The sequence below is a fragment of the Solanum stenotomum genome, chromosome 12 (genome assembly GCF_019186545.1).
Source record: "Solanum stenotomum isolate F172 chromosome 12, ASM1918654v1, whole genome shotgun sequence".
Lineage (NCBI taxonomy): Eukaryota > Viridiplantae > Streptophyta > Magnoliopsida > Solanales > Solanaceae > Solanum > Solanum stenotomum.
In genome coordinates, this window is record NC_064293.1 from 15,171,325 (window position 1) to 15,193,745 (window position 22,421).

At 32.7% G+C, this 22,421-nt stretch overlaps 2 protein-coding genes across 2 annotated transcripts; both read left to right on the plus strand.

The window, feature by feature from the left end:
• The first annotated feature begins 4,449 nt into the window (after positions 1-4,449).
• On the plus strand, positions 4,450-10,887 carry LOC125849343 (protein GET1-like). The gene is made up of 7 exons (XM_049529415.1): positions 4,450-4,691; positions 5,465-5,544; positions 6,333-6,403; positions 9,477-9,547; positions 9,632-9,713; positions 9,933-9,982; positions 10,512-10,887. Exons 1-7 carry the CDS (start codon positions 4,593-4,595, stop codon positions 10,581-10,583), a joined length of 525 nt encoding a protein of 174 aa, XP_049385372.1. The 5' UTR covers positions 4,450-4,592; the 3' UTR covers positions 10,584-10,887.
• A 1,341-nt stretch (positions 10,888-12,228) lies between these two features.
• Positions 12,229-14,661, plus strand: LOC125849332 (uncharacterized). Its single transcript, XM_049529403.1, has 2 exons — positions 12,229-12,364; positions 13,667-14,661. The coding sequence occupies exons 1-2, from the start codon at positions 12,348-12,350 to the stop codon at positions 14,442-14,444; spliced, it is 795 nt and encodes a 264-aa protein (XP_049385360.1). The 5' UTR covers positions 12,229-12,347; the 3' UTR covers positions 14,445-14,661.
• The last annotated feature ends 7,760 nt before the right edge of the window (positions 14,662-22,421 follow it).

Genomic DNA, 22,421 nt, shown 5'->3' on the forward strand with positions numbered 1-22,421 from the left:
CTAAGATTCTCCAACTCAATTGATTAGATTTTCATTCAATTCCTCATGGGTTCTATTTGTATGGATTCATTTGTTTGATTTTGACCATATTATGACTATTTAGACTCAATTACATGTTTTTCAATCAATTCAATGTGAACCCATGCATTAATAATGATTTTTGGCTATAAACCTTAATTGCATGAATTTGAAAAAAAGTCATGAATCTATGAATATGTTTTCATGAACTTGTGCATGATTTATGACAAAGAATGATTTATGATTAGGTTACTTTAAGATAAGCATCTATGAAATTGTGAAAGACTTTCTCACATATGCATAAATTTGTGATAGGTTTTCTCACATACATAAGAAATCATGAATGGTGAAAGGTTTTCTCATACATGGTTTAAGGAGCTATACTGTGATGTTTTCTAGCTTGGATTAGTATCTTAATTGTGTTTTTTCATGGATGATGATGATTTTATGCTCATGACTATTCTATTGGGATTTTTACTTAGCACCGAGAGGATATTGAGATGGAGGATCTCCCGTTAGTAGAGATCGGGTCTCTACTAGCAATCTTCTTGTCCCTAACTATGTTCCTCCATAGGTTGTATTAAGTGACATAACTACTGGATCCACCTAAATTAGAAGTTTAAAGTTGTTGTCTTGGCCAGCAATGCCATCTCTTTTCAGTGTGAGAGCAAGACACCAAATTCTATGTTATAGCTCACATGGTCTATGTCGGTTAACGATAAATATCCCACAAAACGAACTAAGTTATTTTCAAATGTTTTATGAAGCTTCCTCTTATGATTTCAAGATGCATTGATCATGTTTATGATTATAATTCTATTTAAAGGTTTTTACTATGTATGCTTGGTAATGCATATCATGTCTTCGGAGAACCTTTCTCTAATGACTTGGAGTATTAATGAACGTAAAAGAGCAGCTAACATTGTTTTAAACCTTAACTTAGAGTAACAAGTCGGATTTTAGGCTTGGAATGGGTGAGAAAATTTTGAAATACAAACCTTTCACGAGGTCATCTATGGTTCGTGGTTTATTCTACGAACCGTAGATCCCATCCTTGGAATTCATACTAAATTTTAAGGCTCAAATTTCATTCCACGGGTCTAAACTACGATCCATATATGTAACACCCCTAAATATTAACCAAGAGTCGCATGTCGATTTACCGTTGCTTAATTACTACAATATGTTTTACTCTCATTTTGGGAACTTGAAATGTTGTGATAATTGCTAACTTGCTTAACATAAATTGTGATCGTAATTTAAGGTATCGTATTGGGGTATTTCCGTAATATTCTAATTAGAATTATGTATAACTTCAAAAGGAGGTGAGGGATATATATATATATATATATATATATAAGTGTGTATGTATGCATTTTGGGCAACCACCTTTTGGAGACAGTTGTGCATTGTGATAAACTTCACTTGTGAGACTATATTTTGACACCTCTTCTAGTCAAATTTGTCTCACCTGAAGTATAAGAACCTTAGAACATTATCTAGTAAGTTGTTCTTCAAAATCACAAGAGAAAAACTTAGCCCTATTGGCTGGAATTCGAGAACACACACTTTTTTTTGGTAAGTGACGAAATTTGTTTCTGAGTTAGGTAGTGTTTGGTATTTTATGGATATCTCTTTCTATAGAACTTAGTTTACAGTGAATAAATATGATTTGGAAAGCTAATTCGAACACTTACGACTCTTATGTTTATGTAAAACTCTAATTTAGCTGTTATGGATTCGAAATATGGGACGCAACATAGGACAAATTTTGTCCAGATTTCTAAATTAGAAATCCTGTATGAACAGCTGTTAGTGTTTTGAATATATCTTTTTATACAAAATACATTTTGCAGTGATTCTTGTTTGTTTGCAACCCTAAGAGATTTAGCTACATCTTTCATGAAGGTTATAAAGTCTAGTTTTGACGTTTTCCTTTCCAAATCTAAGTTGCGACATGAGGTACTAGGCTGGTAAAAATTACTGTTTTGGGAGCATAGTCGTTTTTGTATAGGCAAAGCTTACTTGTGATGATAATCATGTTTTACATCAACATTATTGAGCTGCTAGGAATGAAAGAATTTATTTAATTATATTTTTAAGGTTTTATATACTCGTGAACAAGTTGAGGACCTTGATACGTTGGTTGGTTTACGGTTTGAACTCGTGAAGTTGTGTTGGACTGTTTCTATGCTAAAGCACTGAGGTTTGTGTATAAACTTTTACTTGCACTCTTTTAACTGCTGGTATATCTTAAAGTTGATCTTGGTACCTTGGTTACCTCTTATCACTTTGTATTGTCGTGTTGGTATCCTTTAAGATGTTAAAGACGCTTGTGTCTCCCACTTGTACGGATTGTTTGATCACTTGGCACTCTTGTTGGGACCTTGTCCTTCTTGTGGCTGTGACTTTGTCACTATTGGCATACCTCTTGATTCAGATCATTTGCCATCTTGACTCTGGATTTTTAGTCCGTCTTAAGAATGGAAGTTGTCCATTTTAAGTACGAACTAGAAAGCCATTTTTAATATGGTTCTTGGTTCTCTTGATTATTGGGCTTTGACCCTTCTTGATACAGGGCGTCGGCCCGTCTTGATACATGTTTGTGCTTGGTGTGACGACATGATGTATATATTGGGCGAGCCTTGTTATTGAATCTCTTGAAAATTGGTGCTATGAGCGTTTTTGACATTTGGATCTTTAATTATCGAACTTGATACTCTTATTATATTGTTTACTTGATTTAATTATTATGTTTCAATAGTGCTGCTCATGGCTTGAGAAAGTTAACTTGGTGAATCTTATGGCTCTGAACCTATAGTTTTTACACCACTAAGCTATATGCTTAGAGATATTGTTTCTATCGTAGGGAATGATTGAGTGGATGCATGAAGCGGGCCAACCATTGGAGATGGAGATTTTGAGAGCTTTAAGGAAGATCACATTTGCATATAGGCATCTATATTTTGTATAAACCTTGAGAGTTGTACATGATCTATGTGTTGTATATTTACATGAAATTTTGAGGACTAATTTGATCATGTCATCATGGTTGTGATATAAGTATGACTTTATGTTTTGTTCTTTTGGGGTGTGTAAGCCCAAGTTTTGTAATATATTAAATTACCACTAATTTTGAATGATTGTGTGAAGCATGAACGACCTAGTTTGGATACTCGGCAGTTGGTAATATTTTTTTTATGTCATTTTTACTAGTGAGGATAATATATGCATAAAAATCTCGTGAGTTATTGGCTTATATTATTTCGAAAGAGTCATTACAGTATAAGTTTCTGCGAACCATAAAATTCATATTCAATTTTAAGGCTCAAAAGTTCATTCCACTGTAACAATCAAATCTACACAAATTTGTACCGAGTATTGTTTAATTCTTACACAAATACTAGATTTGACTTTTGAGTATGATGTTATCTAAAAGAATAGTCTTTAAAGATTATACTAGCATTACTTTTAAAAATAAAAATGGAAAAGGGTCAAAATTTCCTAAACTATATGAAATAGATTACTTATATCCTCTATTATATTTTGGGATAAAAAATGCCTCAGCCTTTATCTCAAGAGATCAAAAATGTATTCTCAAGAGTTAACAACCCAAATTTTTATCGCCTTGACAAGCCACGTAGAACTAACCCACCCATCCACCAAAGCGTTCCTAACTAGAATTCACTACAAAAAATTGGATCTTTAGCAGTGACATAAGTCACCACAAAATTCCAAAATGTCGCTACTAAATATTTTCATTAATTTTCATCATTAGATTATAAAAATGATTTTATATTTTTTTCTTTATAACAGGGATATTATTTTTTAAAAATCACAAATAACGTCGACTGAGGAGGCATTTGAAGATACTATTTGTTTTATTTTTATGTCATATTTAAATACATAAAATGTACAATAAAACATTGAGTTGAGGAGTAACTTTAGTGCTTTTTGTAATAATATTATTGTAGATCTATATTAATTTTAGACTTGACCTAGGTCATAACCAAAAATTAGTTGCCATATTTTTTAATGGGAAAAAGGATCAATATACCCCAAAACTATCGTAAATGATATGCAGATACCATCCGTCATGCTTTTGGGACATTGATGCCCCTGCCATCCAAAAACTAGAGCATATATGCCCTTCACTCTAATGGAAGACTAAATAAGGACACGTGGCGCAATCTTATCCGTCGATAAATATCAAATCGGTGGATAAGACTATGACACGTGTATGTCCGTTATAAAAGGTATATATGCTCTAGTTTTTAGACGGCAAGGACACCAATGTCTCAAAAATATGACGGAGGGTATTTGCATACCATTTACGATAATTCAGGGATATATTTGTCATTTTTTCCTTTTATAATTGAAAAAATGAGTTTTAATGGCAACTTTTTTGATCCCAAAATATAAGCGAGGATAAAAGAAAAAGAGTGAAAATTTCAAAACTTTGCATCAGAAATCAGAGAAAGGAGAAGAAAACACGAAAGATGTGCGGAGATATTGGTTCCGCAAGGAAGATGAGGAATCCATAAAGTAAGCAGGAGAAAGGGTTGGAGAAGAAAATGGAGAAATCAATGGAAGGATCCGTTGCCGCGCCGATTATATTCCTTATCGTCGTCGCCGTTCAGTACCTTTCCCGTTATGTCGAACTCAATACCAGTGTATTTTCTCCATTTCCCACCTCTTATCAAAAATTTATATTAACTTCACAATGTGTATGATATTTGGATTCATGTACCTCTGTGTTTTTATTTCTCATCCGATACGTTGTTGATTTTGTCACCTCATTTATCTGTTTTTGAGAGAGAAACTGTGTACGTACACATATACAATAATTTATACTTGCATATCATATCCAGACAGAGGCGGACCTATGTGTGTACGTATGAGGTGTAACTTTGGGAAAAATTATGTATGTATGTGTATATTTAGCTTGAGATATGAGATATATTTCATTAGGCACTTTAAAAACACTTAAACTAATTGGTGTAGTGGTTTAAACCATGCGCCCCTCCTAGATGAATATATGGCTAAAATATGTAGCATGTGAACCCGTGGTCTCTCTGAGAAACTGGATATTTTATGTTTATATTTTCTAAAATTGATATAATATTATCTGTTGGCAGTCATGCTACAAGTAAGCTAAATGTTGCACTTGGTTGAATGTTGAGTTATTTATCTGTACTACCAATATATAGATATACACACACACGTATACACACAGACAACCGATTGCTTACTATTGATCTTCTCTGTTATTTGAATATCCATTTGTCAAGAGTTTTAACACAAATGAAGTCATATTGTTTGTAGGTCAAAGTCTTTTTTTTCTTCCTGTTCAGATATATCACAATTCTTCTAATCTTTTTTCTTAAACAATAATTGTTTTGTTTTGCTATTGTCTTATCTCTAATATAACAGTCTTTGTTGTCAGAGAGTTGCTGTAAATGCTGCAGAGTTGAAGTTGCGTGCAGAAATTAAGCAGCTGCAAAAGGAAGCGAATGCCATGTCACAGTAAGTGATTCCAATTGTTCAAGTAACTAATCTTTATGTGATCTTGTATAGGAATTCAACAAGAGTTCTGCACATGAGTGTTATATTTTCTCTATCTGTTAAAGCTCTCTTGATCTATATTTATCTTTGATAATTTCTCTATCAATATGACAAGTTACATCCTTCTAGTAATCCTCTGTCACATTCTATATGCTTTAATTTTACTCGAGGTAGAGTTTAAGATGTCAATTTGACTTTTACCTCACCTGATTAAAACAATATGTTAGTTTGACTTATATTATAACAATGATAGTGGATTAGAATGTTAGAGTAAGTTTGATAGAGAAAATCATGTATCAAAGTTTAAAAACTTGAATAGTTTAATGAATCTGAATTCTTGAAGGTTGCAAAAATTGTAATTAAATGAAACTATCTCTAACATTTTTGAATGTTACAACACCAGAAGGGTGTCACATTGGAGAGGGTGGAGTATTATTTATCTTCATATCTATACGGAATGGAAAACTATATATTGATAGTTAATGGTAGATGGTGAAAACAAAAGTTGCTGTTTTTAAGTAGACACATGATATCAATAATTTCCCTGTTATGCTGTATAAAACTTATGATGTGTCTTAGGAAATGTTCAGGTTTCCAACCAAAATACTTGTATTTCTTCTGTTCCTTCTGGGATTTTAGTTAAGAAAGTGAGAGTTGTCATAGGCTGGTAATTCACTTTGTAGGTGATAATAATTTTGTACAGTATATATGATATGTAAAAGCTTATGTTGTTTTCATATTGATTTCAGGCCTTCAACATTTGCACAAGCTGCCAAACTAAGGAGGACGGCAGCAGTCAAGGAGCAGGAGCTTGCAAAAAGTATGGCATATACTACCATACTAAGAATAGATACTATTGTTTATCCATAATTCTTATAGACTTGATTTATGGGAATGCTTCTACATAGGTTCGTAATTCTCCATCAAAGTATAGTTGGACAAGTAAAATAGCATGTAGAAAGAAACTTAGGGCACTCATAGTAGAAAACACTAGAAATGGCAGTCAGAGTCCCGAATTCTCTATTTTGTCTGGTGTACTTGGGCTACCATTGAAAGCAAGCTAATAGAAGAATGCCTGGAGATACTTCTATCAAATTTAGCTACGCCAGTACTAATTAGTCTTGTACTAATATTCCTAAAGTATATGGGTGGTGAAACAACCAAACAGAGATGTCTTTAAGAGCAAAACATCCGTCTTTTTAGGTTCAGAAATAAAGGAACAAGGTTTGGCGTGCTAACAGTTTTACTTCAACATCTTATCTTTTTTCGTACTGACCCATGATATCCTCTCAGCACATCACAATTAGCGTGCACGCATCCAGCAAATTGCTTCCTAATTTTCTGGAGGACTTGGGGGACAGGGTGTTAGAATGTATGCGTCCACCAGTGATGACTGGACCAGGTCCCTAGACAGAATAATAGTGCGGAAAATAAATAGCTCAAAGTAGATCAGGCATAAGGATTTTACGTGGAACCCCCTTGCTCAAGGGAGGTGAAAACCACGACCTGTACTCACAGGATTTCAACCCAAACTCCGCAAAGTTTTAGATTACAAATTCTTGCAACCTAGGAATTAAAACTCTTTAATCCCTTCCCCCTTATTGTAGCAACTCTACTACAAAGGAAACTAAGCAATAATTGTGTTGCCCACTAAACCAACTAACTCTAGTTGATCTAGACTTTAAGAACCCAACAAGGCTAACTCTAGCCACCAACTCGGATCTTGAAGATAAGAGCTAAACAAGCAGCAGCTCTGCTGCACCCAAACATCAACTAACTCTAGTTGACACTCCTAGGCAACTCTACCCAAGAAAACATCAAAACAATAATGTAAAAAGGCTTGACTAAAACATAAATGATTCGACTAACTAAGTCTAGTTAATCCGACTCAACCTAAAGCCGCAACCGATCTACTATCCTTTATAACTTAGGAGTAGACTTATATTATAAGAACATAAGATACAACTCAAAATACAACAAAGACGCTTCAACACTTCATCTGATCCCTTGTTGAGCATGAGAGTGTTCTTCCTTGAAGATGGCTTTTTCTTAGTGAGCTTATGAATTTTCAGAAATACAAAACTTCGTTTGTCAAATCTTGGATTTGTGTTTGGAGAAAAGACTATTATCAAATGGACACAAACCCTTGGGACAAAGCCATTGGCTGAGAGCTTGCTACTCTAAAAAGTCGTGCATCAACCTGTCTTTTGTCTTTCCTCAACCAGGTCCCTTGTTAGATCCGAAAGTTTGTTAAATCATCAAAACTTCAAATCAACTTAACATAACAATTTCCCCCTTTTTGATGATGACAAACTAATATCTAGCCACTTCAACTTTCGTCCCTTGGTTTCGTTCATTCCCTTTATCATCAGTCCAAATGCCAGAAGACTGAGTCTTGACTGGATCTGGTCCCTTGTTAGATCCTGAAGTTTGTTAAATCATCAAAACTTAACATCAGTTCCAAAATAACACAGGCGTTCTCAATGGCTGTCATAACAAATGGTCAGTTCCATTAACACGTGTTGTACCCCATGAATACTAAGCTAGGAATATTAAAGGGCCAAATATACCAGCCTGTTTTTAGGACTTAAAATTATTTGAGCGACTATCCTTTTAAGTAGCAAGTTTCCATAATTCTTTGATTATTGACACTTTTTTCCTGCCAGTTAGAGCATAAATAGTTAGAAACCAAGTCTACTATCCTTCTTATGGTTAAAAACTAATGACAACTTGGTGTGATTTTCTATTAAGATCTATGTTGTTCGAACTCTTCAAAAATGTTGACGGGTGTGTGTAGGATCCTCCAAAGCTAGTGTATTGTTGGAGGATCCTACACGGGTGCGGCAATATTTCTGGAGAGTCTAAGTAACATAGATTAAGACGATTTATGATTTTTTTTAGGAAGATGCAGAAAGATCTCCACATGATAATCATTCACTTAGGAGGAGCAATGATTGAGTACCAAAAAAGCTAATGGTGGTGGTTTGAGAAGAAAGTAATTCATATGAAAATATAAATGGAACAAAAGATATGTGCACATGAGTGGTTGCTAGTGTAAAAACAGTCAGAAAATGTAGACGAGTATCTCATGTATTGAAAAAGAACTAACCAATAATATACACATATGATGCATGCTATTTACAAATTTGACTTTGTTTATTGATGAAAGTAGTGAAGGAGTCAACAAGAAAGTTGGAACTGAAGCTAGGTAATCTAGAGAATAAGGGTATTAGGATGTGTAGAAGTAAAACTGCATCTGTGTGCTGCAAGTTACATCCCTCATAAGAAGAACAAAGGTGATCTGAGATTAAATGGGATTGTGGCACCTATGTGCAGACAAATTCAATCTTGATTCAGATTCCTAGAAGAATGGTACGATTGATGCCGATATGACACATTGAATCCATGCAGACTTAGCAAAGAGAAGAACTTAATGGATGCATAAGAACCAAATTGGTGGCGCTCTTGTAAGTTGAGAGTGTAGATTAGTCATGTTGGCAGTTGGTATACTTACATTTCATCTCATTTTTGCCAAAAGTATTCTAGTTGAGAACAGTTGGTAGATTTCCTAGGATCTATGTAATTATGGTTTCAGCTTGTAACTTTTTGGAGGTAGCCAGCATACCCTTAATGCTGAAGAATACAACTTTAACTTTTATCAAAAAAAAGTATTCTAGTTGACTTTTTGATTTGTACATCAGTGAAAGAATAAAGAGATCCTCTAGTATTAGAATGCCCTTAAATTTGTCGTAAAAATAAATTATTGAGTACATGATTCTCAGATGGGTATCAAGGCGAGGATTCATACACCTGTTTCAAATATTATGAGATTGAGGTGTATTTGGTGTTCCTGTTGTCGTTTACTCCTAATAACTACATTTAGTTCCATACAGATCAAGAAAAGCTCATGAAAGAGATGAAATCGTCATATGATAAAAACAGAAAGGCCCTAATGGTTGTAAAGGTAATGAATGTGAGCTTTGCTAGTCAAGACGTTGATAACCTTTGTTAAAATTGTAAAATACTTAATCAGCTACTGATCACACAGGTCTTGACTTACTTCTTGATGATTATCTGGTTTTGGCGTATCCCTGTAGCTTCCATACCTAAGCAGCTCCTGCAACCATTCGGTAATCTGTTATCCCTTGGTATTTTTGGTTTCTTGACACTGAGCGTCATTTTTTCAACTTTAGGACTTTTGTGATATATTCTAGTAATATTGATTTTATATTTCACTAATTAGCTGTGCCATGCCTTTCAATGGGATAGACAGTAAATATATATATTTATTTCTTTCACCGCCATTGTGTGACTGTGTCACTGATCTGCTATAACTTTCCATGTTGCAGGTAGGATATTGTCTTGGCGATCTGGAGGTCCATCGAATGAAAATGTGATGGTAACTACTGTGAGGATTTAGTGTTGATTGGAATATTCTTTTTAAGGAAAACTGTGACTGTATGAACTAGTAATGAACTTAGGTCTTGAGTTTGAACCTTTGAAGGTTGGTGGGAGTACTCACTCAATTTCTGGGAAGGGTATAGTTGCTGATATCTTGAGACAAGTTTAAGACGTTAGGAAAAGATAATTTGGTTTTTGTTGATGGTGTGCGCGGGGGTGGGGGGCTGCTTATTCTCTCGTATTTCCATCAGTCCTCATTTCCTATGAAATCCCAAGTTCAATTAGCTATGAGAATTCCTTGATCGATAATTTTGGTGTCCGTTCACTTACAAAAATGTGACTGAGAGTTTGAAGATCTCAGTCTTGTTTACCATTTCTTACTTTCTGTGATTCATTTGTAACGTTTATTATGTCAAATCTTGTCCTTCTTTAGTGGTGTGCCAAATCCAGTATTCATGAATCACGTCACTTCCAAAAATGTCTTTTTATTGAAGAATGTTTGACAAACTCTGTGTATGCAACTGCAGGTGGGAGTCATTCCATGGTTAATATTGTCCACTAGAGTCAGCAAACTTATCTGCCGGAAAATATTCAAATAGGAGAGTAAGGCTCTAGATACACATCAATCGAAAAGAAGATGGCCAGTCTACTGATGTGTATTTATTTGATTGCAATTAATAGTCACATCGATCTGTAGATGAAATTTTGTCCTGAATGAGTCGAATAATACTGTATCATTTTTGACAAGATACATTAGTGTGAAGAGTAACTCGTAAACCTTTGTATGGTAGTGCCAACAGTGTCATTGCCACAGAAAGCATAAAGCTATACTCACTGTAGCTATAGAGGTGTGGAATCATGAATAGTAACTGAAATAAACATAGTTATAGGTAACATTTTTTTCTTTTTATCAATATATATCCAGATCCAGGTGCCTTGTAAAACTTACAGTAGAAGCTATACTTTTGCTCAAGTGATTGATGAGATTTTATATGATGAAGAGAAATGATCTAAACACGATACAAATAAATGTAGAAAAATCATATGATATAAAGTCAAGGAAGAACTTTTGATTGATGTTGGGGAGAAAAGTCATTCATACTACTAATTTATTTTTCGAAAAAAAAAAACAAACTGTCCCCAAATACTTGAGTTGAAAGTCAATCCGTTGTACTTTCTTTTTCTTTATTTATTTTTTCAACCTTCAAAATAAAAAATATAATATAAACTTTAATGATGAATCCATTTTATTCTTAAACTTTTAAATGGTCAAGATTTTATTTTTCTCATTCACAGTCTCTCGATTCTCCAAACCAATCTCTATTGATTTTCTTCACTCTTAAAAAAGCCATCATTAATCTAGACCACATGACACTCGAAGAAATAACAAACGAGATTCTATACAAACTTACACTATTCATTTTTATCATTCACCTTTTTATCTCCTCCAGAAGACCACTTAATATAAGCGCTACAAGCAATGCCTCTTGGATCAATTGGTAGTGTTTTGTGGCTTCTTCACACATGTCCTAACTGAGCATGACTAGAAGTAAAACAAACATTCTGCATGGATTTCATCGAATTTACTTAGTAGTGCTTTCCCCTGCCACAGTTTGTCGCAAAAAATTTAGGAGCTGAATAGTGTGTACTTGAGTATTAAGACGTCGATAAATAGCTAGCTTTGACATCGCAATTGGTGATTTGAGAACGATTGATGATGAAATTGTTTCCATTTTCACAAAATGTCGTCCAACTTAATTTGATGGTACTATTTGAGTTCAATTAAAATTTAGTTGAGGTTTGAGGGTGGCTAATTTCAGCTAGAAAAAAAAGGACCTATTTAATGGCTTGAATACTATTGCCAAATGATGACAATCTTGTTATTTGAAATTCAAGGGCAAATTTAAATTTTGCTGTTACTAAAAAAAGAGTTCATGTATTGAAAACTTTATATCTTAAGTCCATAAGGATAAATCAATCTAGCACGTCTTTTTAATAACCGTAGATTTGACCATATGTATTTATAAAAAAGAAAACAATACTATTGTCAAATGATAACAATCTTGTTATTTGAAATTCTAAGGGCATATTTAAACTAGTTTATTTTTGCTGTTAGTAAAAAAAGAGTTCCGTATTTTGAAAACTTTATATCTTAATTATTTTATAGGCACAAATAACGACGTCGTTTTGATTTAGCTGCCCTAAGTAATTTCTGCGTCTAAATAATGAGTATATAATCTCCTCATACAACAATTGAGAGTTTTCTGGGCCTTTATACAACACTTGTTCGCTAGGGTTTCGGTGCAGATTTTGATTTTCGTTTCATCTGAATCGTCAGAGGGTTTCTGCAAACTTGCGGAGCTATGTACGGATCAAGAGGGTAAGTTTATCTTACTTGATTAATTCTTAATTCATTCTTCTCCTATCTATTCATGTGTGTTTACTTGTATTTCTTTTTCTATTTTGATGTTCGTTTTCTAATTCTGTTGGCGAATTTCGATGCTGCTTTGTGTTAGTGCCATGTAGTAACTAATAATTATTGAATCTTTTTCTGGTGTTGAAAGGGTTGATTTTGCCTTTAGATTGTAAAACAAACACTTTCTTTTGCTATATATGGGAGGGTGAATTCGATAACATGGGGTTTCTGAGGGTTAGAACATGCCTGTTACTTCAAGATTATCCTTTGATTGTTTCAACACCATAACTTAAGGATAAATACCTTTCTGGGTGGCTCAGTGATTTGGTCTTGGGACTTCCATGTTGGAGGTCTCAAATTCGAAACCCCTTGCTAGCGAAAGCAAGGGGTTTTCCTTATGGGTCGAGCTCGTCGCACCGGGATTGCCTAGTGTGTGGTTTGCGAGCTATTGCATAGGAGTTGGGGTTTTACCCCGTGCGCACCCAAAGGATAGCGGCTGCGGGTTTCCCTTATCATAAAAAAAAACACTTAAGGATAAATTTCAGTTACATGTATCTATAACAGTTATCCTATATAACAACACTTCATTATAACGCCCAAGTTTTTTTCTTTTGGAACCAATTTCTCATGTTTTATGTTCTTTATAACAACATTTCGATATAGCATCCAAGAAATGTCCGTTATAGAGAGGTTTGCCTGTAGACCTTTTCAGTGTACACGACTACCATGTTTTTAGGGAGTTGTGGATTTCTGGCTCAAAAGTAAAGTTACTGATCTCTAGGAAGTTTTTACTAGCAATAAACTTGACCTGTACATTTGCTTTAGGATTGACTTATTGAGACTATCCTGGCTTGGAATGTTTAGGTGATTTCCCCCTTTTTTTTATATGATGGTAGGGAAACTTTTGGGTTATGATTGTCTTTTTCAGCATGGTTATTTGTCTTATCTAGCTCACTTTGTTTGTGTTGCTAGATATATTAAGAACTTATTGAAGGTAAAAAAATAACCCCTTTAAACTTGAGAAGTTTATGGTTCAGGTTTATGCTTAGGTATTGATTTATCGTGATGACTCCAATTTACGTGTTTTATTTTCTTGTAATTATGCTTGTTGGTTGGAAGCATGCATGAAATGTTGTTTTTTGTTTGGAGAAAAGTAGTATATGAAACTAGGTTGTAGGAGAAAATATGGGTTGGGTTTGGTTTCTTATTAACAAGGTTGAGTGGGGGAATTGTTTTTTTTTTCTTTTCTGGGTATCAATAATGAAGGGCAATGTTGGGGAGCGGGGGGTTTTCAGACGGGTACGAGATCGGCTCAAAGAGACCAAGAATGATGGAATCAAATCCCTACTTCGCAGTGAACAGCAGTGCAAGTGGCTATCAGCAGGCTTTTGACTATGATAACAGATCTCCGCCTTCTGCCTTTCCTGTTGTTCGTTTAAGGGGTCTTCCATTTGATTGCACTGAAATTGACATTTACAAGTTCTTTGCTGGCCTGGACATTGTGGATATTTTTGTGGTCAACAAGGATGGTAGGTTCTCTGGAGAAGCATTTGTTGTCTTTGCTGGTCACATTCAAGTGGATTATGCTCTTCGGAGGGATAGGCAGAACATGGGGAGGAGATATGTAGAGGTTTTCAGTTGCAAGAAGCAAGATTATTACCAAGCTATAGCTGCTGAGGTGAAGGAAGGAGGTTATGAATCTGACTACCGTGCTTCCCCTGCACCTCGTCCAAAGAGGGCCCAGAACAAAGATCAAATGGAGTACACAGAGATATTGAAGATGCGCGGTCTCCCATACCGCTGTAAGAAATCTGATATTCTCAAGTTTTTTGGTAAGGAATTTAACCTTACAGATGACAAGATAAACATTACCTACCGTTCTGATGGAAAAGCTACTGGTGATGCTTATGTGGAGTTTGCATCGGCTGAGGAGGCAAAGGAAGCTATGTGCAAGGACAATATGGAGATTGGATCAAGGTACATCGAGCTATTTCCTTCATATCCAGATGAAGCAAGACAAGCTGGATCAAGATCACGACGATGATGGAGAAGATTTTCTAGTATGGAATTTTTCATTTTGGGTTTAGACGTTTAGTCCTGTTAAAGACTCTCACCCCGTTCCCTTGCTATGTTTTCTACACAATATATATGAACCTGTGGAAGTTATCGGACTGTCCGTCTTGGATGTCTTAGTTGTGGTATTGGCCAACTCACTTTCAACTCTTGTGCCATCAATTGATTGTCTCTTTGTTCTGTAGTTTCGTTATGCTGAGTATTCTTGCTTTGCAAGTCAATTACTTACAAGTTTATATGCCTTTCTTTCTTTCTTTCTTTCTCCAATTTATTATATAGTTTGTTAGCCTTTCTGGTTTTGCTCAGAAGGGTTGGGAAGGTCCAGGTTACTATTTTCCTTGTCCGGGTACTTCTGTTTGTATGCTTATATTCCGTTTGCTCGTTTGCTTCCTAGTACACTTCTCCTTCTTTCTCTTTATTATGATTTGACTCGATTGAGGTGTGAGGTGTGAGGTGTGAGGTCTTCGATTTCTACTTTTCAAGTGTCAATTATAGTAACTATGATGACTGATGTATAACAGAGAAATATATTTAGTGTTATGTTATAGTAATTATGATGACTGATGGATTAGAGAGAGAGATATTGAATGTTCTATTATCATAGGAGATTATTTATGCTATTGTAATGGGGTGATTTAAATCTGTCTTGCTAGAGTGAAATGCTGAAGGGGATTCAGTAATTTCCAAGAGATTGAGAAACAAGTTTAAAGTGAATGGTATGTTCTAAAACTGCTTAATACAATGATAATCCCTTGAATTTGCTAGTAAATTTTATTGTGGCACTTGAATTTTAACTTGTTCATTGAACACATGATGAAGCTGTGAATGTTTATATTAGACATTTTTAGTTCAAGTTGTGAATTTTTTTTTGTGTGTGTTCTTAAGTGCACATTACGTCGATAATGTTACCTTCTTTGGGTGCAGAATTAAATTGGAAGTGTATAATATGAACGCTTTATCATGAAGTAAGTCATAGTTCAATTGTTTAATTTTCAAATTAAAGAGGTTCTGTATGTGTTGAGCCTTTTAAAAATGGTGTGATATGTTCATCTCATCTTTGGGTAAAAATGGTTAGTGGTTAACCTCCTAGAATTTGATTACTATTGTATGTTTTCCTAAGAAATAAATCAGCTTGTAGCAGTTTTTATTGATGGTTTTTTTCTAGGTACTAATTAATGCTTACTATTGAGAGTTGCATGAATTATGTTTTAAGTGATATGACTGCATCTTTCTTTAATTATATGTACTTGTACTGTCACTACACAACACAATTTAATTTGATAGAACTGCCCATGGTTTGACCAAGCAACCGTTTTGGTGAATCTTCAATATGTGGCTCTTAGAGAATAAACCCTGTGGGCTAGGGTCGTTTGGTACGTGAAATAAGAATAACAATCGATATGAAATTTAAGATCAACTTTATCTCATATTTGATTTGAGGTATTAGCTAACTAAGATCTCACCATTTGTACTAAAATAATAATATAAAATAATTTCATAGAATATGCTTATTTCATCCCGCGTACCAAATGACCTGTGGTGTTTAGAGTAACCAAGATGTATAGATGGTATTTTAAAGAAAACATATAGGTCTAGCTCAAATTAATCTGGAATTGAGGCTTAATTCATGTTGTACCTAGATAACTGAAGCATGGTTTGATTTGATAAATAATTTTATGGACAAATTACTTAAGTACACAACATTACTTTACTTATTCTCAATATTTCTCTACTTTTTTACTAAAATACAAAAATCCCTTATTTTCCCCCAATTCAACTTAACCGGATACTTTATTAGTTTAAGTATCTGCCCGTTATTAATAAAGTATCCGCGCTGCTATATTATGCATCCGCCCGTTATTAATTAAAGTATCCGTGCCAACAACTTAATAATTTAAGTATCCGCCCTTTATTAATTAAAGTATCCACGCTGCTATATTGTGTATCCGAAAGACACTAAAAAAGGGATTTTTGGTAATTAATGAAAGAGTAGGGATAGGAAGTAATTTCTTTCTTATACTATGTGATTTGCCTAATTTTTACTTTTTTTATTCTGCTCTCTATATTTTTTTTTCACTTAAAGACTAAACTTTTGATTAAGACAAGGTACGATGTTCATTTAATTCATATATCACATGTTACACCAATGAATCAAAGTCTTGGGGATTATGGTTCTTGAAAATTAAGGTCGAACATTATCACTGTTGTTGTGGTGGAACTAGCATTTTCCCCTGAAAATTTTGCGTTATTCTTCATTTTGACGTCTTATTTAGATAAATGAGATAAGATATATAGTTAATCTGAACTACGTATCTCTTAGTATTACTTAATTGATCAAATAGCACTATCATTAATTTTCGTTTCCTAGTAAATAGGAAAAACATATTTCTTAATCTTTTTCGAATTAAAGTAGGACAAATATTTGCTAATTAAAAAAAAAATTCTTTGGAAAAGAATATATATAAAAAGAAAAAAAAAATATTTATTTGGAAAAAAGACACTAACAATAAGAATATTTTTGGATCAAACTATTAATGACAAGTATTTTTAGACCAAATTACTATTAACAAAATACATTTTATTCAATAACACATAGTTACATACTTTAAGAATATTTTGAACTCTTTTCCGTAGGTTTTTTTTTTTTTTTTAATTTAATACACAGTGCCGGCTCAATTGTATAAAAGAAAAGGCATGTGCCTTTAAGACCCCAAATCTAAGGGATCTCATTTTTCTTTAACAATGATAGCTTATAGATTGAATATTATTCGTAGAAAAAGTAATTTTTTGTATAACTTTGACATATTTGAAGTACTATATTCAATGAAAGATAACATAAATTGATTATATTATTAAATAAATAAAAAAAGAATATTCAAGGAAATAAATTCTATATTAGTTATTAACAATGTTTTAATATTTAAAACTTTAATTTTATTTTAACTTTAGGTCATTAATATGCTTGAGCCGTTCCAATTAATACATGACTAACTTAGACCCAAAAAAGTTATCCACTTCAATTTCACTTATATAAAAAATAAAATGTTGAAGGATTTATAATAGATTATGATATTCCCTTATCATAAAGCATAGCTGTCCTCTAGTCTGTCAAAAGTGGTAAAATCAAAGTTTATTAGCACTTTGATTACATAATTACCATTCAAATAATTATTGATCATTATTTAATTTGACCAATCTTTGTTAAAAAAATTCCTCAACTTATACACCAATTATCGACTAAAGTAAGCTCAATCACTTATTCTGCCACTTTAACAAGGACTTTGAAATTTGTATGCACTTTACAAATGACTATTTAATATTTCAATAGAGAAAAAAATATTTAATAATTTCTTTCTGTTTGCTCAAAATTTAGTGAATAAAGTCCTCGATATTTATATTGGAAAGACATAATAAATAACCAATAAAATAATCAAACGTAGATAAATCGATCTTGACATCATTTTGATTTTTCTTCTAAAAAGAGGACTTAAAGATTTGATCTAAGTAGTAGTTATTTGTTTATTCATAAGATGAAGTATATTATACATCAACTCTAGTGTCATTTGCAAAAGAATCTTTTTTATTTTCAACTTGCATTTTCAAACTTTGACTTTCTATTTTCTAACGTAAGATGGTTGAATTTTGAAAGTGAAAAAAAATGTACTCTCCCTCTGTCTTTATATACTTCTCAAATTTTGACTTTGATACATTTAATAAGAAAGTAATTATTGGTATAGCGAATTTACCATTTTATCCATATTAATTGATAAGGTATTAAATATATCACTATATTTTTCAAAGACAGTAATTCAATGATAATAAATTGGGAGGATAATAGGAAAAAATAAAAATTCCTTCCTTAATTTGTCAAAAACATCAAGTAAAAAGAAAAATTAAATTAAAAAATATTTGACAAGTAAACAAGAATGGAGGGAGTATATGTAACAACATTAATTGGGGTTGAAATTAAATTGTTATACTTTCAATATAATCTGATTTGTCACATCATGTGGTTAATCCAGACTAGACTAACATAAATAAACTTTAAATTTAATTGTGGCATGTTTCCAAAAAAATCTTTTTCTCCCTTTCAAGACGGTTGTTGTGGTCCCTAAAATTACTATACAATGCCCTTTTAATTCAGAATTTGATGTTTTCTAATATTGCAATAATTATAACTTAACTACACATGCATCAATTCCACCACATATCGACTTTATATTTTGACCCAAATAGTGTTCCTGCTATACGTACTGGGTGGGGTGAAGATTTTTACTACGAGAGTTTGAAATATAAAAAATAAATATATAAAGAGGTCAAAGAAAATTTGATATTACTATATATATGTAAAAGATAATTATAATTATGTATAAATAATGTATTTTTCACCAAAGGGAGGCTCTGCACCTGGTTGGAGATGTTGGGGGAATTGATTAGAAACAAATACGAGCTCCCTCGGTTCAGTTTTACATATTAAGAATTTTAAAAATAGATTTCACGTTTAATATATAAAAGAATAATAGTAATTTTTTTTTGTATACCCTCAACATAAATTGTTTATTCGTCAAATCTCTTTTTCAAAAAATGTGAAGTTCTTTTTTATTAGAAGCAAAAAATATTACGCGTTACACACTTTTTTGTTTGTTTGTTTATTATATGGGTGTTTAAAATATTATTGCTATTGATACATATCCAATCTTTGCACTATCATAACATATACGTACGTACACTAGATTAATCCTGAAAAAAAGGATGACTGATAAATCAAATTAACTTAAAATTAAGAATTAAATTATGATGACATATATGTTTGATTGTTGAGGATTTCTACTATTAACAACCAATATAAGGAATCAATATCCATCATGGATGAGTTTGTTTCTCTGGTTAAAGTGATGGAATTTGTTTCAAACGTCCTTACGCCCAACTTTTATAGTTGAATTTAAATTTAAATATAATTAAAGTTATCCTACTTTCCACATGACAAATTAAAAAAAAAGTCAAATTTGTACTCTCTTTTTGGGTGTGTAATTTTTGTTTTTTCATGCGTTTTATTAGGGTGAATAATATTGTTTACATCATCACTTCACTTGGGACATTTATGTTCTTTATCTTAATTTATATGACATAATTTTTTTGGATTATTCAATTTTGTTCTTATTTGATAACTATTGGGAAAAGAGTTCAAAACACATACAAATTTTGGCCGAAATTGTTGTTACACGCTCTAACTTTGTGAGGGTTCTATATATGACCTGCCTGAATATTTTTTAGTGTATTATTGAGGTTATTATCGGCTTAGTTGGATGAGCAAGTGACCAACAATCTCTGTTAGCGCGTAAGGGTGGGATTAAAGTAAAATGAACCCATTTTTGACATATTTGAAATACTATATTCAATGAAAGATAACATAAATTGATTATATTATTAAATAAATAAAAAAAGGATATTCAAGGAAATAAATTCTTTATTAGTTATTAACAATGTTTTAATATTTAAAGCTTCAATTTTATTTTAGCTTTAGGTCATTAATATGCTTGAGCCGTTCTAATTAATACATGACTAACTTAGACCCAAAAAAATTATCCACTTCAATTCTACTTATATAAAAAATAAATGTTGAAGGATTTATAATAGATTATGATATTCCCTTATCATAAAGCATAGCTGTCCTCTAGTCTGTCAAAAGTGGTAAAATCAAAGTTTATTAGCACTTTGATTACATAATTACTACCATTCAAATAATTATTGATCATTATTTAATTTGACCAATCTTTGTTTAAAAAATTCCTCAACTTATACACCAATTATCGACTAAAGTAAGCTCAATCACTTATTCTGCCACTTTAACAAGGACTTTGAAATTTGTATGCACTTTACAAATGACTATTTAATATTTCAATAGAGAAAAAATTATTTAATAATTTCTTTCTATTTGCTCAAAATTTAGTGAATAAAGTTATCGATATTTTTATTGAAAAGACGTAATAAATAGGAGTAACTGATAAAATAATCAAACGTAGGTAAATCGATCTTGACATCATTTTGATTTTTCTTCTAAAAAGAGGACTTAAAGATTTGATCTAAGTAGTAGTTATTTGTTTATTCATAAGATGAAGTATATTATACATCAACTCTAGTGTCATTTTGCAAAAGAATCTTTTTTATTTTCCACTTCCATTTTCAAACATTGACTTTCTATTTTCTAACGTAAGATGGTTGAATTTTGGAAGTGGAAAAAATGTACTTCCATCCTTATTTACTTCTCAAATTTTGACTTTGATACATTTATTAAAGGGAAAAAGGACGATCAAAAATATCCTTGAACTATCGAAAATAGCTCACATATACCCTTAAATTATATTCTGGCTCAAAAATACCCTTCCGTTAAAGTATTGGGTCACAAATACCCTTACTATTAACAGAGGTGTGTTAAGTGCCATGTGGACGCCACATGGACGTCACGTCGATGCCACACAAGCACCAAACAACTCTCACCTCCACATAGACCCATACATCCTAAGTATTAATTTTTCCCTCATTTCTTTTGGGACATACAATTTGACCCACTCTCATTTCTCTAAAACTAATTGTTTAGCAAATAGCCCATTTATGCACCTGTCATGTTAGGGACCTTTATGTCCCACGCGTTCCCTTTAAATATGAGTAGTAACTTTTTCCCTTATATATAACTAAAATTTCTTAAACTTATCATGATATTTTATTTAGACAATTGAATTAAAACTTATTTCAATTAAATATATCTCAATTACTAATAAACTATTTTAGTTAGATTTAAATTTTAGAAAACCTTTTTTCAAGTCAAATTTTGTACATTTTTTTATGTTAGGGCTATATTTTTATTTGTCTATTAAATAGTTAAATTAACTATATAAAATATATATCATTTACTCTCATTATACCATTTGCCTCAAGAAGATGTAAATTTTCACACATTTTTAGTAAAGTTAATCTATATAATTAAAAGAAAAAATAAACTTTACGTGATTAATTTAACTATATAATTGACAAATAAGAATCCGCATCAATCTTTATTAGAAATTAAGATGTATAATTGAACATAAATTAATTTAAATATCTAAATACAATATTCTAATAAATTGAGGAAACTAACGTTAAGTCTTAGTTTTTCAACTTTTTTTTTATTCGACACATTTACAACCTACTCATATCCAATCCATTAATCGTATACGATGAGGGCAAATTAATACTTAGGATGTATGAGTTTGGAGATTTATAGTGATGAAATCAGCTGGGTAAGTATTGTTTGCGTGTATGCCGCCGACTTTCGCGGCGGCAAGGATGATGTATTAAGGTTTCTCGTCGGCGAAGAAGGATTCGATGGCGGATTGGTTAGTGAGATCGAGATCGGAATGTGTACGGAGGATGAGATTTGTGCAGCCTAATTGGTGAAGTATCCGAACCACGGCGGATCCGACGAGTCCACGGTGGCCGGCGACGAAGATCTTAGCGGAAGTATCTATCGGCATTTTTTGTGTGTGGACTCAAATTTCTGTGTGCAATGAGATATACAAATAAATGTGCATTAACAATATTTAGAAATGAGAGTGGGTCAAATTGTATGTCCCAAAAGATGAGGGCAAAATTAATACTTAGGATGTATGGGTCTATGTGGAGGTGAGAGTTGTTTGGTGTTTATGTGGCATCGACGTGGCGTCCATGTGGCGTCCACATGACACTTAACACACCTCTGTTAATAGTAAGGGTATTTGTGACCCAATACTTTAACGGAAGGGTATTTTTGAGCCAGAATATAGTTTAAGGGTATATGTGAGCTATTTCCGATAGTTCAAGGATATTTTTGAGCCTTTTCCGTTAAAAAAATAATTATTGATATAATGAGTTTACTGTTTCTGCCCCTATTATTGATAAAGTCTCAAACATATTTATTCACTATATTTTTCAA